General features: G+C 30.2%; 1 protein-coding gene across 2 annotated transcripts; it reads left to right on the top strand.

Moving 5' to 3' along the window:
• The first annotated feature begins 335 nt into the window (after nt 1–335).
• Nucleotides 336–8,961, top strand: LOC102667854 (receptor-like protein 56). Of its 2 annotated transcripts, none has more exons than XM_006592880.4 (8): nt 336–945; nt 2,374–2,529; nt 2,624–2,704; nt 3,438–3,593; nt 3,680–3,754; nt 5,252–5,416; nt 5,844–5,918; nt 6,879–8,961. In XM_006592880.4, exons 1-8 carry the CDS (start codon nt 477–479, stop codon nt 8,843–8,845), a joined length of 3,144 nt encoding a protein of 1,047 aa, XP_006592943.1. In that variant the 5' UTR covers nt 336–476; the 3' UTR covers nt 8,846–8,961. The 2 variants fall into 2 exon arrangements, with proteins under 2 accessions (XP_006592943.1, XP_006592944.1); XM_006592881.4 differs by having other exon boundaries at nt 337–945; nt 2,380–2,529.
• Nucleotides 8,962–16,091: the final 7,130 nt, after the last annotated feature.

The following is a 16,091-nucleotide window of genomic DNA, read 5'->3' as shown; positions in this document are numbered from 1 at the left end:
CAGCGACAGCCTAGTTGTTTGAACATAATAGCATGGATAAGTGGTTCACTCTAGTCCATCAATTTAGAATCTAATTCGATAGTTTCCTCAAGAGGTATATATCAGAAAGAGATTGAAATGTAACTTACTAATGTAATAATATCCATGAAGAGCAAATAACGTCACAGGATTTATTTTTCTTAAATGATAATTAAAGTGATGTAGACAATTAATTGGGGTGACACATTTTTTATTTGAGGTCAGCAATTGGGAACTGAAGATTTCCATCCTCTCACGAGTCTTTCTAGGCTTTATATGGCTATAATTTTATTCAATAATTTGAGTGGTAATAATATATGTATCCATAGCACTCCAATGGCACAAAAAGTTAAAAAAAAAAAAAAAAGAGGGTGAGATCGAGAGAGCTATATATAGACCGATAAACGGCATTGTAAATTGTAAAAAAAGTACAACAAGTGTTAAAGTAAATATTCCAGATGGAGTTGTGTAGGAAGAAACAGTGGTTAGTATCAGTATTGTTGGGAGCAATAGTTTTGAGTGATGTGTTAGGCAATAGTAGTGGTTGCTTCCAACAAGAGAAGGCTGCGTTGTTGGATTTCAAGGCTACTTATCATGGCAACGACTCATTGAAGCTGCGTTCGTGGGTGAATGAGGCTAAGAGCAATTGTTGTGATTGGGAACGGGTCACATGTGATTCCTCTTCTGGTCACGTAATCCATCTAGATCTTGGAAATACAATTGCTGAAAGTGAAATGGTACCATTTGTATATCCACCTGGTGAAATGGGACCATATACGTCGAACATAAAAATGCCTCCATGGCCATATCCATATTGTTCAAAGCACACAAGCCGTTTCTTAAACTGGTCCTTGTTTCTACCCTTCAGGAAATTGACAAGTCTCAGTCTGTCCAACTCTTGTTTGCTGGGATTCATTCGGACGGAAGGTATAATTTTATTATTAATATTATTTTAAAAATTCAAATAATACTTATTAGGACTCAGATTCAGTTTGTTGAAGAAAAAAAACAGATAAATGTGTTATAAATTCTTTAGTTGATTCACACAAAAAATACTTTTATTTTGTTCTGAACATGAACGTACGTGGATTCGGGATGGTGAGACAACCACGCACCCTACCATTTATTGGCATTTAATTTGTCATAGTTCACTTGCTCCACGGTGATATTGTTATTGCATCGGTTAATGAGAATTGTTTTATATCCCCAAAGGGTAATACTAATACTCCTTTCATTTCAAATTGATGGACGTTTTAACCTTAAAAAAAATGCATATTCATTGTTGCTTTTGGTTTTAATAAAACTTTTATTTTAAATTTAAATCTTAATAAATATGATTTTCTCGGTCCTTTATATGAAAATTAAATAATTAATTTATCAAGATCAATAAAAATACACTTTAATGACACTACACCTTCACCATAAACTTTATTTTTATTCTTAAAAATACACTTTAAATTGTACGTAGTTATTAACATTTAATGACACTACACTTTCACCAATAAATAAGCATCACTTGTATTGTTAATAGATCAATAAATGTGTCTTGATAATGGATTTTACAAAATGAATGATAAAAACAATTTAACAATTAATGCATCTTAAAATGAGTTTATGTTTCTTATCATTATGAGAAACAAATATTTTTTCTTATAAAAAAGATAAGGAGTATTATTTTTTAACAAATAAATATTAAATATTATTATCTTGAAATACATAATAATGTATTTATAGAAATTAAGAAAGTGAGTAAGAATATTTTAGTAAAATTGACCCATAATAATTATTATTACTCCCCTATTCCTTAATAATTGTTGTGTAAGAAGAAGAAATAAGTTCTAAATAGCTGTTATTTTAATTTTTTTGATATAATATTAATTAATTTTTTAACTTATATCCCTTATAAATGATAAACAAAAAAATTAAAAAATTAATAAAAATAAGTTTAATTTTATAAATTAAAATTTTTATTTTTTTCAATCATTTATTAATTTTTGTGTGTAAAATAATCTACAGTAATTATAACAGGAATGAGGAAATATTGTCTTGGAGTTACTATTATTCTTAATCTGTATGATAAAATCATAAATGTCAATCAATGTAAAATGAAGGTAGTATAAGGTAAGCTAAAATATCATTGGGCTTGATTTTGTGGGCCCAAATAATAAATAAAAGTTACTCGATTTTGCTGGCCACAACAGAGTAGTAATTTAATTAATAGCTTTTCCTTTATATGTGAATGGAAGTAGGTGTGAAGAGCAGTTGATTAAATTGAAAATTTTAAATGAATATAAGATTTTAATGTTTTATATTTTATGTTGTACATGAATGGTTAAAGTTAATATTGAAGTAAAGTTTCAGATAACAGCAAGTCAACATTGAAGAAGTTGGAGACTTTAGATCTCAGTTTCAATTATCTCAATGAGAGCATAATGGAACTTGTGGGCGTTCTCCCATCTGTCAAGAATTTAATTCTTGCTGCTAATTTTATCAGAGGACCCTTTTTGAAAGGTATGAATGCAATTATATATGTACGTAATTATATGTTTCACACTTGGAGATTTCTATACATTCTAATTTGCTTTATTTTTCCTTCAATTCTAAGAATTATCACTTTTACCAAACTTGGAAGTGTTGGATTTGCATATGAATATGCTCGGCAATGGCAGCCACTTTGCAACTGAAGGTACATATGTATGTGTGTATGATGCTACTTTTGGGTATCACTCATAGTCCAAACCACCATTTAATTTGTTAAAGTCACGATGAGCCCATTATTAGTATGGAGTCTTCATAAAACAATTACAAGTAGAATCTTACATAATTAAAAGAATGATGTATATAAATTCTTATTTCATAAGTTAATTTTTAAGTCGAATTAGATATAGACCCAAATTTTAAGATAGTATAAAAAATTTCTTCAGAGAAAAATAAAAATATTTCTTATATATATATTACTTATACCATGTTAAAGTAACAACATAATTTTATAGGATCATTCAATCTGAATGACACGTGAAGAATATAAGTCATATGAAGAAAAAAAAAGTATCTCAAATCATTTGTTATTGAGCTGTTATTAGATTACTAACATATGTTTAATCCTATGAACTTTACATTTAAAAGATATTCCGTCTTTAATGTGAGATGTATATGGTAAAGATCTCACCTTAGAGTGAAGAACACCTCATCTCATGAGTTTGATCTAAACAAATAGAAGATGATATTCTATATTTTAAAGGATAAAATTATTAATCTTATCTCCTCAATTTTAAAGAATGTGAGTTTATTTATTTACTTTTTAGAAGAATGTGAGTAGATTTATAGATTATGGTTTACTACAATTTTTTTTTACTACTTTAAGTAAAAAATTAATATTGTATATTTATCATTTACTCAAATTTGAAGTAATATTTCAGATTATAAAAACAAGTCAACATTGAAAAAGTTGAAGACATTAGATCTCAGTATCAATAATCTCAACGAGAGCATAATGGAATTTGTTGGTGCTCTCCGATCCATCAAGAATTTAAGTCTTGCCGGTAACTTTATAGCTAGACCTTTTCCGATAAAAGGTATGATTGTAAATAACTTATTATATTTTTCACATTTTTGTGAGTTCGTTTTGCACATTCTGATTTGCTTTACTTTTTCTTCTTAGAATTGTCACTTCTACCAAACTTGGAAGTGTTAGATTTGAGTATGAATCATCTTGTTAGTTCTGTCACAACTCAAGGTACGTACGTAACTTTGTATCAATTACCAGATTAAAAAATTATTTTAACCAATGTAAGAAAATTTCAGAATTTCTCACAGGACATAATTATAATCAATACTTGTTAATTATAATTAATTTCATAAGATCCTCGATTGTTTGCTCACATTCACCGTGTAATTCGACACTGTCAGTTGACAACACAATATTGTTTCTGCATAACTTTTATTGAGACTCATGCAAAAAACCACACATAAATTGATTAATTTTACACTAATAAAAATTCAATTTTTCTTGTGGCTATTTTCAATCACTTTGAATAATAGATTATAACGACTCACTTTACATCTTAAGTTTGAACGTCCTCAGTGTTATCATTCTACACACAAAAAATTAAATGATTTGATTTATAAAATAATTTTTTTGTTTGAAAAGTTTTAAATGGAAATTAATATTTTTTTTAGAATGATTTTAATGCATATGTGTATTTAAGAATTTACTCAAATTATTCTGTAAAAAAAATAATTTACACAAATTAAATTTTAATATACGTAAGTTTAATTTCCTTTTAATTATTTAACTTGACAATTTCATCTTCATTATTAATTTTATCTACGTCATTAAATGTTTCAGACGTCAAATAATGATTTATAAATCAATACAAATCCATCCTAACCCTAATTTTTTGAATAAAAAAAAACAAATCCATATTTTACACGGGGTTTATACGGACAGATATATGCTGTAGCTGCATTTTATCCAGTTTCAAAAGTCATAAGGCAAAGAAATTATTTTTTTTTTATTAAAAGATTGCAATATAAATTATGAATAGACTGTAATACTTTTTTTGGGTTGAAAGAATAGACTGTATTATTACACTTTCTAATAAAACTCTCTATTTTTTATACTTTTTAATTAAAAACTTTCTATTTTTTATTCTTTAATACTCTCCCCATTCCTTTTTATTGTCTTTTATGGTTGTTATGTAAAAAACAAAAAAATATAATAAATTTTCTTGTTCTTAATAATATGGTTGAGATTTTTTATTTTTACTTTACAACTAATGCATATATGCAAACTAATTAAATATTAAATAATAAGTAAGAGTATAATTGCCAAAAAAGAGTATTTAATGCTATGTTGATCTTTAAAATAATCAATAAATAGAAATAAAAATCTTTTAAAATCCAACAATTAAAAAAGAACGATGGAGTATTAATTAGTAAGCATTTTCCTTTTAAATTTATAGATACTATTATTAATTACTCCCTCCATGATAAAATAATTTTTTTCCTATACTGATTTATACGGATAAAAAAATAATTTTATAAAATTAATTTTATTTTATCATTAATTTATTTATAAATTTTATTGTTCAGTATTAATATTATAAAAGATATAAGTAAAAAAATAATTAATATTACATTAAAAAATTAAAATAATAATTATTTTAAAATAATTTTTTTATACGAAAATTATAACAAAACAAAGAAGTAATAAATTAATTAATGATTTCAGATATCCATTCCAGCACCGAGTTCTATGTATTAAAGAAGTTGAAGACACTCAACTTAGCTGACAATCATTTTGACAAGGGAATATTCAAGTCTTTAGTTGCTTTTCCTTCTCTCAGATCTTTGAACCTAGAATTTAATCCAATCAAAGGGGATCTTGATGACAACGGTATTTTCTGCCTACTTGGTTTCCCTTAGATATTTATGTCATTTCTTTTATTATTATTATTAGATATATATTTCATTTCTAGTGCATATAAATAGTTATTTTTGAACAATATTGTTGAATAACTAAGAAGAATAGCTTTGTTGGCTCCTGTTATATATCTAATGATTTCGTTATAGAATCATTTATGAAATTAACATGGATTCGTGTATGTTTGTTGAGAAGGATGTTAGAAGTTTGTAATTTGTATTTGCTTACTAATAATTTAGAAGAAAAAGCATCAGGATTTTACAGTCAAGTTGTAATACACTTTAACCAGGATTTTACGTGGTTCTTCTACTTTGGTTGCTGCATTTGAAGTGTGAATTAGGAGTTCACAATAATTAAGCTAATAACGTCTCTAAATATATCTCTTTTCATTCTGGTGAAGTTTTGGCTAATCTAAGCAAGCTGGAAGTTCTTCGACTAAGTAACTCAGCTATCACCGGATATTTCCCTAATCAAGGTGAGGAAGTATAAAAATCTTTAATATTATCCTTGTCTATTTTTTTTTAATCGACTATCTTATCTATAGGGATGAAAATGAGTCAAGTCAAATTAAACTTTATTAGGTTTGAACTCGGTTTGAGTTGAGTTTGACTCATTATCAGTAATAGGTTTTTTTTTAAGGGTTTGGTTCGACTTATATAAAAGTCTCACTTGTTCTATGAGCCTATTTAAAAGTCTGCTTAAAGACGCCTTTGACCAATTAATTGTTTTAAAATCTACTAAAATACTAACTAAAAAAAAAAACTTATAAAATATCGTATAAATAATGTACAAATCCAAAAATAATTGATAAACAAAATCATATTAAATTTAAGTTGTTAAAACACAAAGTATATCAAAAGACAATGAAAAAAAGAACATAATATTAAAAAATATATGAACGAGAGATGATTTATATTAATATAGCCAAATAAAAATATTTAAATTGTCTGAAAATGTCTTTACAAAATATTCTTTTCTTTGGAAGTATTAATCTGGTTGTATTATCCTTTTAACTTGAGTCTTTCTTTGTTGAAAATTTTTCATATGCAAGTAAACTCTCTAAACACTTCATCCTGTCATTCATAATGTCGAAAAAATGATTTAAATAATAGTTATTATTATTATTATTATTATTATTACTTAAACAAGTCGACTTGTCAAACTTAACAAATTTTTTTATAGTTTGACTTTGATTTTATTATCTAAAAAAAACTTTTAAAAAATTTGAATTTGATCTTTATAGTAAAAATGTCAAGTCGAGTCGAGCCTTAAATAGGCCGAGCCAAAGACCCTTAGAGGCTCGGCTCATTTCCATCCCTACTTATCTATTATCTATATGTTTTTTTTTTTTACTTCCTACACTCCAAATCTAGTTTATTTATGCATTAAGGAGCCTCAATTCATTGGTTGTTTCTTTTCATTATTTTGAATCTAGGTTTATGTAAAATGAAGCAACTTCGAGAGGCAGGACTGTCATATAATAATCTCATAGGAACTTTGGATCCATGCCTTGGCAATTTGACATCACTTCACTCTCTTGATCTCTGCTTTAACTTCTTAAGTGGGAACCCGGCACCTTTTATTGGGCACCTTGTCTCTATCGAGAATCTTTGCATATCTTTCAATGAATTTGAGGGCATATTCTCATTAAGCATTTTTAGCAACCATTCAAGGCTCAAGAGTTTGCTAATTGGCAATATGAAAGTTGACACTGAAAATCCGCCTTGGATCGCACCATTTCAGTTGGAGCAACTAGCAATTACCTCTTGCAAGTTAAACTTACCCACAAAAGTAATTCCAACTTTCCTTTCAAATCAAAGTAGCTTGAGAGATATTGATTTATCGGGTAACAACCTAGTTGGTAAATTTCCCAGCTGGTTGCTTGTGAACAACTCAAATTTAGAAGAAGTGGATTTATTTCATAATTCTTTCAGTGGACCTTTTGAACTACCCTTTGATCTAAATCATCACATGGACAAAATAAAAACCTTGTCCTTATCAAACAACCAGATGCAAGGCAAGCTCCCCGATAACATTGGATCCTTTTTCCCTCATTTAGTGAATTTTGATGTCTCAAACAATAACTTTGATGGGCATATTCCAGCTTCAATTGGAGAGATGTCAAGCTTGCAGGGATTGTATATGGGGAATAATAATTTTTCTGGCAATGTACCTAATCATATTCTTGACGGATGCTTCTCATTAAAAACATTGATGATGGATAGCAACCAACTCAATGGAACACTGCTGAGTGTGATCAGAAAGCTTAGACTTGTCACCTTAACCGCATCAAGGAACAACTTTGAAGGTGCAATAACAGATGAATGGTGCCAACATAATCTTGTTATGTTAGACCTATCTCACAATAAATTCTCTGGTACAATACCCTCTTGCTTCGAAATGCCAGCGTACTTGTTCTTGCAGGGAAACAGTCTTACCGGCACGATACCTGAAGCATTAATAAGCAACTACTCCCGACCAACGGCCATAGATTTTAGTGACAACAAGTTTATTGGAACTATTCCAGATAGCATATATAAGCTTTGGTCTTTAAGATTTCTTTTATTGGCAGGTAATCAGTTGCAAGGCCAACTTTCCAGTCAGGTATGCCAACTAGAGCAAATCAATATCTTGGACCTTTCGCGAAATAACTTCACTGGCTCTATACCTCCTTGCTTCAGTAGCATGTCATTTGGAAATTTTACTATACCCTTGTATAGTCTTGATAGGCTTAAACCATTTAGCCCTAGACCTGATGTTGCAGAAATGCAACTCACAACAAAAAATTTATATCTTTCATTCAAAAGTGACAAATTTCAAATGATGTCAGGATTAGATTTGTCATCTAATCAATTGACAGGAGAGATTCCACACCAAATAGGAGATTTGCATTACCTCCATTCACTCAACTTATCTCATAACCATCTACATGGATTGATTCCAGAGAGCTTCCAGAAGCTAAAAAACATAGAGAGCTTAGATCTTTCAAATAACAACTTGAGTGGACAAATCCCTATTCAGTTACAGGACTTGAACTTTTTATCTACCTTCGATGTTTCCTACAACAATTTGTCAGGCAAAGCACCTGATAAGGGACAGTTTGCTAATTTTGATGAGGACAACTACAAAGGAAATCCATATCTTACTTGGAATAACAGTAATAGAGGCAGTCTAACAACGCTGCCACCACCAAGTACTGCATTGCATGATGGAGAGGAAAATGACACTGCAATTGATTTCACTGCTTTCTGTTGGAGTTTTGCTTCATGCTATGTCATGGTACAAATAGTGTTGGTGATAATCCTTTGGATCAATCCTCATTGGCGGAGACAGTGGTTTTATTTTGTCGAAGTGTGCCTTCATAAATGCTTTGGTCAATTTCTTGAAGATGTGTTCTACTAGAAAGTTGTGAAATAAATTGTTCATGCATGTTATATATATATGTTTAATTTTAACAAGAAGTGATGGTGCACGCTACCGTATGGGAATAATGTAATTTGTTTGGGATATTTAATCAAGTGCCTCAAATTCTCGTAATGTATTTTGATCAATGTTTCGGTAGTTTTCTTTTATGCAGTACATCAATTATATATTTTCTTGTGAGATCTTGCCATATTTTTGCTAAAAGGACAAAAACTTGCATATATTATGGTTTGGACTTTGGATTTTAATTGTAAAAGTTCACTCTGAAATAAAGTCCGGCATTTACTTATCCTAGATTTATGGTACAGTCATATGTTTGTCGGTGTAAAATATTCACCGGGTATACTGTTGTTATTATTTATTTATTATTATTTAATAATTAAATTCTTAATATTTTACAATTTCTAGTGACTAAAAACTAACGCTGCTAAATCTTTATTATGGATGATCAACAACAAATTATACCTTACGTGATTAGAATATATAGTATTTTTCATCAGAGCAACCAAGGTCTCGTTGACTGTACAATCTAGCTTCAACAAGTATCTCATCACACTACTGTCGAACAATCTTTATGATTAATAAAAGACAAAAATGAATCTGCAAAAGCCACTCAACAGTGCAAAACCTTCTATGTTGAGGGAATTATATATACAATCAGGCTTTCTTTTCTTTCTGCAGCGATGCTGAGTATATCTCATGTTAAGCATCTGATATCTTAAAAAATATAATTTAGCAAGTGGCGTGGCTTTTATAAGCTTGGTTATGCAGAGATTGTTCTAAGAATATCCATCTAGCTGTTAAATTTGTATGGTGCTTTATATATATCACATTATGAGTTTTAATGCGAAATTCAAGCATTTGCCTTTTCTAAAGTTTGAGGAATGTGCTTTAGACGGTAAAGTGTAATAATAATTATTAATTAGAAAACTAATGATTAAAATTTCAATTAATTTTAGATTTTGTTATATATATATATATATGTATATATGAATGATTTTATACCATTAATTTTCTAATCAACCGTTAATTAAGAAATCAATAGTTAGATTATTAATATACATGTATTTGATTTTATCACAATTTTCAACTATTGATTTTTTAATTAACAATGATAAATGTACTATATTTACTCCTTTAAATAAAAAAAACCAAATTAATTAATTGAATAAAATACATAAATTATTATAAATCTTTCATAGTTTTTACCATGACTTTTACTTTGTGTTTGATTCCCACAAATAAAAAATATTCACTCCCTAAAAACAAAATGTACTTTATTCACCTTCTCGCTTTAGATTACTCCGAAATTCAAACGGAGAGAAACCATAAAACTTACTCAACATGGGAAACAGCAATTCCCGGATACAAGACTCTTAAAAAATCACTTTCTTTCGAATAATTTGTTAAATTTTAAACAAATTGTTGCATCCAGTATTTGTACTTTTTGCAATATTTGTTGCTTTCCCAGTTCCCCTACTGTTTTTATCAGTCCACATGGGATGCTCAATAATCTTAGAAGATTAATCTTCAACCTGACCTTTCCTTATTTTTTTTAGTTGATCAAAGATCATTGGATTAAATACTAATTTGACTTAGGATATATGATTGTCGTTTGTTCAAGAAAATTTTACACACAAAAATAATTAAACAAATTTTTTATGTGAATACAATAAAATCTTATAATCCTATGTCAATCCTATGAGTTATTTAAGTAATTATCTTTTAAAAATCATAAAAAACTAAAGAAAAAAAATTATTCTTTTAAAATAAATTCAATCAATCCCACATTATACTCTAAACTAAAAAGATCAAAATGACAATGTTTCCATTGATGCCTTTTATGAAATTAACTTGACTTGATAACAAGGAAGCACAGGATAGCAACAGGTCCAAGAGAGTTACCGGGAGATCAGCCCAATATCGGGATTATGTCTGAAGGGCACAATGAACTCTTGCTGACTAGATAGCTATGTTATTTTCCATTTTGAGTTTGTTACGGACAACTGGCTAATTAGTTCAATTTCAGCACATGTTATAATTTTCCTTGTTATAAATATGATTCAGGAAATAAAAATCAGCAAGGCAATTACCAGTAGCTTGTAGTGCTTAGTAGTGGTTGCTTCCAGCAAGAGAAGGGTGCATTGCTGGATTACTACTAGGCTACTTATGCCAATGACTCATGGCTGCGTGTGAATGAGCCAAAGAGCAATTGTTGTGACTGGCAACGGGTCTTGATCTTGAGGATCTATATTTATATAGTGAGAATTTACTAGTCTTGATTTGTCCTCTAATTGTTTTGATGGCTTCATTTGGAGTGAAGGTACAATCTGAACTACTTTCATGTAGTATTTGTTTATTTTTCCTTTCCACGCATCTAAGTTTGTTTGTTGGTTTAAATACATTAGGTTTTTATGTTTTTTATACTTGTAAAGAGAGCTAAAATAATCTTTTCTAAAACAATATTTTGTTTTTAACTTTGGGACATGATTTTAAACCTTTTTTTACTGATATTTGAGACATGAAACTTATCACATCAGATTCACATAAATGAAAATCAAATGATGTTTTTTTTAATAGCAAAGAAAAAAGTTATTAAAATCACAGCATGTGTCTAAACTGAAACAGAATACAAAAACTTCACAAAGCTACAATCAGACTGATACCTGCATAATACAGAAAAGCAAAAGCTTTAGACCTAAAAATTGAATTACAACTCCAGCCTAACCATGGTGAAGCAATTCCTACCATTAATAACCGTACTTGCATAAAACAAAAATCACCAACGAATTGACAGTAGACAAAGGCTCATCAGACCAACTCATTAGTGAATTCTTATCTTAAATACTAGCTATATATAACTTTCTTTTAAACTCTGAATCTAGGTATATGTAAAATGAAGCAATTTGAAGAGCTAGATCTGTCATTTAATAATTTCAGAGGAACTTTGGATACATGCCTTGGCAATTTGACGTCTCTTCGCTCACTTGATCTCTCGCACAATTTCAGAGCAACCAACTCAATGGAACACTACTGAGTGTGATCAGAAAACTTAGACTTACCGTCTTAACTGCATCAAGAAACAATTTTGAAGGTGCAATAACAGATGAATGGTGCAAGGATAAGATTTTAACATTAGACCTATCTTACAATAAATTCTCTGGTCCATTACCCTCTTGCTTCAAAGCGCCAAACTACTTGTTCTTGCAGGAAGTAGTTTTACTGGCACGATACCTGAAGCATTAAGCAACGACGTCTCCTACACAATGAATATAGATTTAAGTCACGACAAGTTTACTGGAACTATTCCTGATAGTTTATACAAGTTTTCATCTTTAAGACGTCTTTTATTAGCAGTTAATCAGTTTCAAGGCAAATATGTCCAGAGATCTGCATTACCTCCATTCACTCAATCTGTCTCACAACCATTTACATGGACTGATTCCAGAGAGCTCCCAGAAACTAGAAAGCATAGAGAGCTTAGATCTTTCAAATAGCAACTTGAGTGGACAAATCCATCTTCAGTTAAAGGAATTGCACTCTTTGGCTGTCTTCAATGTTTCCTACAACAATTTGTAAGGCAAGGCACCTGATAAGGGACAGTTTGGTACCTTTGATGAGGGTAGCTACAAAGGAAATCCATATCTTACTTGGAACAACAGTAACAGAGGCAATCCAACACCGCTGGCACTGCCAACACTATTGCCTGATGGAGAGGAAAAAGACTCTGCAATTGATTTCACTGCCTTCTGTTGGAGTTTTGCTTCATCCTATGTCATGATGCTCATAGTGTTGGTAACAATCCTTTGGATCAATCCTCATTGGCGGAGAAAGTGGTTTTATTTTGTGCATGTGTGTCTTGATAAATGTTTTGGTGAATATCTTGAAGATGTGTTGTACTAGAAGTTTATGAATTAGACTGCTAATGTTAGATGTGTTTACTTTTAACAAGAAATGGTGGATTGCATACTACCATATGAGAATAATGTAGTTTTGTTTGGGGGGTTTTAGTTCTGTTCCTAAAATTCTCGTAATGTGGTTTTTTATTCACTACATCAATTATATATTTTGTTCACTATATAATTACTTGCATCTTCTGTACAATAATTCTAATCATCTGCAAGGTGATGACTAACAGAGGTATTCAGTAAAAAAATTACAGGACTGCTTTTTCTCTATAATGTATAGTGGGTGGCTTTCCCCAGCACCACTACTGATTTGGTGGAAAAAATTGCAAGAAAAAAATAATATTGCCAGTGATTTATTAGAATTGAGTCAGAAGATCATTTTGGTCTAGGAAAGAAAACACTTTAAAGTAAAGAAGGATGTAACAAGTACTAGAAAAGGCAACAAAGGACTTACTACCTTGGAACCGGATTTGGTGCAATAAGCCAATTGTGAGTGACCTTATACGTTTCACTTTACAATGAATGTAGTTAATCGTTTTTTAACACAGGGTATCTCCCTGTCAAGAATCAAGAACCAATCTCTTGAAGTAATGAAATACACTATTAAGAACATTATAGTTCAAAACAAGATCTAAGGATTTTAACTTTCAATTTTAATTGTCCACTCTTAATTTTGTTTAGCTTTGAATAAAAAATTTAAGTAAAAAAGATAAAAGAAAGAAAATACTAGGCGGTAGAAGAAAAAATATCCTTAGAAATGGAGAAGATCTAAGTGTTATTAAGTTTGAAACTGGAAATTAGTACCATAGACGGTCACATACCATTTTGCACATTTTTTTTAAAGAACAATAAGAAATAAGAAATAACAATGTTATTTTTTAAAATTTCATTGCAAAGATTAATACCAAATTCATAAAGAAATTCAGAAGTAAAAAAAAATGAGGTTATTTATCTTCTTGACTAGTCAAACATAAATTAATTCATAGATCATTGGATTTCGATTAGAAAGGAATATAGACTTTACAAATAAAGTCTGAAAATTGACATTTCATTACTGTCATTTTATATGTATATGATTATAATTATTTGTGTTCTTAATTTATGTATGATGTGGAGGACTATTAGCTAATGTATGTCACCTTACAAGATTAAAATATAGTATAAATCAATTCAAAGAGATCTACATAAAATTATTTTATCACGGGTCAAAGTATGTAAAAATATTTCAAAATTTCATTAAAAATCAAATTCTCTAATTACATTGATTAAAAAAAAGATAAATCATAAGTTCCATCATAACTATGCAAATGTTTCAGATAAAGGTGTCAATTCCTGTCTTCTATTACTTTTTAAGATTACGGTTAAAAATTTTACTTTTTAAGATAGGCGAATTTGCAATTCTGCTAAATTTGAAAGCAATATTATTGATTTGAGAAAGTCAATATTTCCAATTTAATTAAAAGCTCATATTCAAATTTATGAGAGCCCTATTTCCTAAAGGGCAATAAATAAATAACCAAGGATAACATAAATAAAGGACAAATGAGATGAAGATACTAATAATTTCCAAACAGAACAGCATACAATATTTCATTCCAAGCATCAGGAACACCAGCCAGACACCAGTGACTGCAGTCATCAAAAGAAGTGCCACGCCCTGTGTAGATAGAGGGGGATTTTAATTTGACTATTTTATGGACGTTACTACTAATTACTATCATGCTATTATACAATTCTAATAAACAATACATTTTGTTTGTTTGTTGGGATATAATGAATCAGCACAAGATGCATGCAGCCTATACTATAATATCTCAATATTTAGGAAAAGTCACAACAAACTTACGTAACTAATTTGTTCAGTGTTTGAATCCAAGAATAAATGTACATGTGCGGTTTTATCGGCACAAATGTAGCTATAAAAGAAATATTCACTACATGTTAATTGTTTGTTCTAAATGGAACAGCTCGCATGGGTTGACCCATGTCAACACATCTGGGTTCACACCATTTTCAAATTTCCAATCAAAGCCGTTGATTAATGATCCCAACATCAAATGCAACATCCTTATAGCTAGTGGCAAACCAGGGCATATTCGTCGCCCGCCACCAAACGGTGTTAGTTGAAAATGTCGACCTTTAACATCATTCTCTCTGAACCCAAAAACCTCTCAGGTGAAAATGAATTAGGGTTTTCCCATTTGCTTGGGTTCCTTCCATTGGCCCATTCATTAATCACTATTTGTGCACCCTGTGGGATGGTGTAGCCATTGATCTCCACATCCATCAATATATGTTGGCTTTTCTAAGTAGCAAAAGTGGGGCAACTGGGTGCATGCCAAAGGAATTTGACTTCTGTCCTTGCCCATGCTGTGGTGTTGTCCAGTAAAAATGATAATGCACAACAACTGTGTTAATAATTAATGATGATATTTAATTTTAAAAATTATAAAAATGGTATGATTTTAAAAGAACGAGATAACATAAAAAAGAAAAGTAAAGAAACCAAATCCATGCAAAGGTCTCTTTTACTATTGCACTCAAATATGGGAGTCTTGCAATGTCTGATTCCTCAATTGACTTGACACAAACTCATGAGGGATGAACATCATGTGTCTTTAAAGCTTGTGCCAACACAAAAAATATCTTGCCACACCTCAATTAATTGTGCACACCGTTTTAATATTAAGAACAATAATTTTGTTTTTGACGTTGATCGTTTAATTTGGTTTCCGTTGGTCGTCGACTCTGTCGTTTTGTTGGTCTTCGACTTTATCTTTTTGTTGACCTGTGTACTCAAACTCTGCATAAAACAAAATAAAAAATTGCCACCACCACTGCATCTGCATCCCTTGGTGTTGCTTCCACAATAGATTGTTTAATAGTCAAGTGTGCGTGTGAACTTGGGCTAAGGGCAAGTCAATAGATTATCAGTCTGCTAGCTTCACCAGCGACAGCCAAGTTGTTTGAACATAATAGCATGGATAAGTAGTTCACTCTAGTCCATCAATTTAGAATCTAATTCGATAGTTTCCTCAAGAGGTATATATCAGAAAGAAATTGAAATGTAACGTACTAATGTAATAATATCTATGAAGAGCAAATAACGTCACAGGATATATTTTTCTTAAATGATGATAATTAAAGTGATGTAGACAATTAATTGGGGTGACACATTTTTTATTTGAGGTCAGCAATTGGGAACTGAAGATTTAATTTCCATCCTCTCACGAGTCTTTCTAGGCTTTATCTGGCTAATTTTATTCAATAATTTGAGTGGTAATAATATATGTATCCGTAGCATTCCAATGGCACAA

Source organism: Glycine max, chromosome 12, assembly GCF_000004515.6.
Source record: "Glycine max cultivar Williams 82 chromosome 12, Glycine_max_v4.0, whole genome shotgun sequence".
NCBI classification, from domain to species: domain Eukaryota; kingdom Viridiplantae; phylum Streptophyta; class Magnoliopsida; order Fabales; family Fabaceae; genus Glycine; species Glycine max.
Note: the sequence above shows the minus strand (reverse complement) of the source record. Positions and strands in the feature narration are given on the sequence as shown.

Bases quoted from the DNA above. Each gene is read 5' to 3' on its own strand.
- LOC102667854 (XM_006592880.4), top strand. From the start codon at position 477: ATGGAGTTGTGTAGGAAGAAACAGTGGTTAGTATCAGTATTGTTGGGA. The intron at 2,705-3,437 runs GTACATATGTAT...GTAATATTTCAG, and splicing joins CAGCCACTTTGCAACTGAAG to ATTATAAAAACAAGTCAACA. The intron at 3,594-3,679 runs GTATGATTGTAA...TTTTCTTCTTAG, and splicing joins TAGACCTTTTCCGATAAAAG to AATTGTCACTTCTACCAAAC.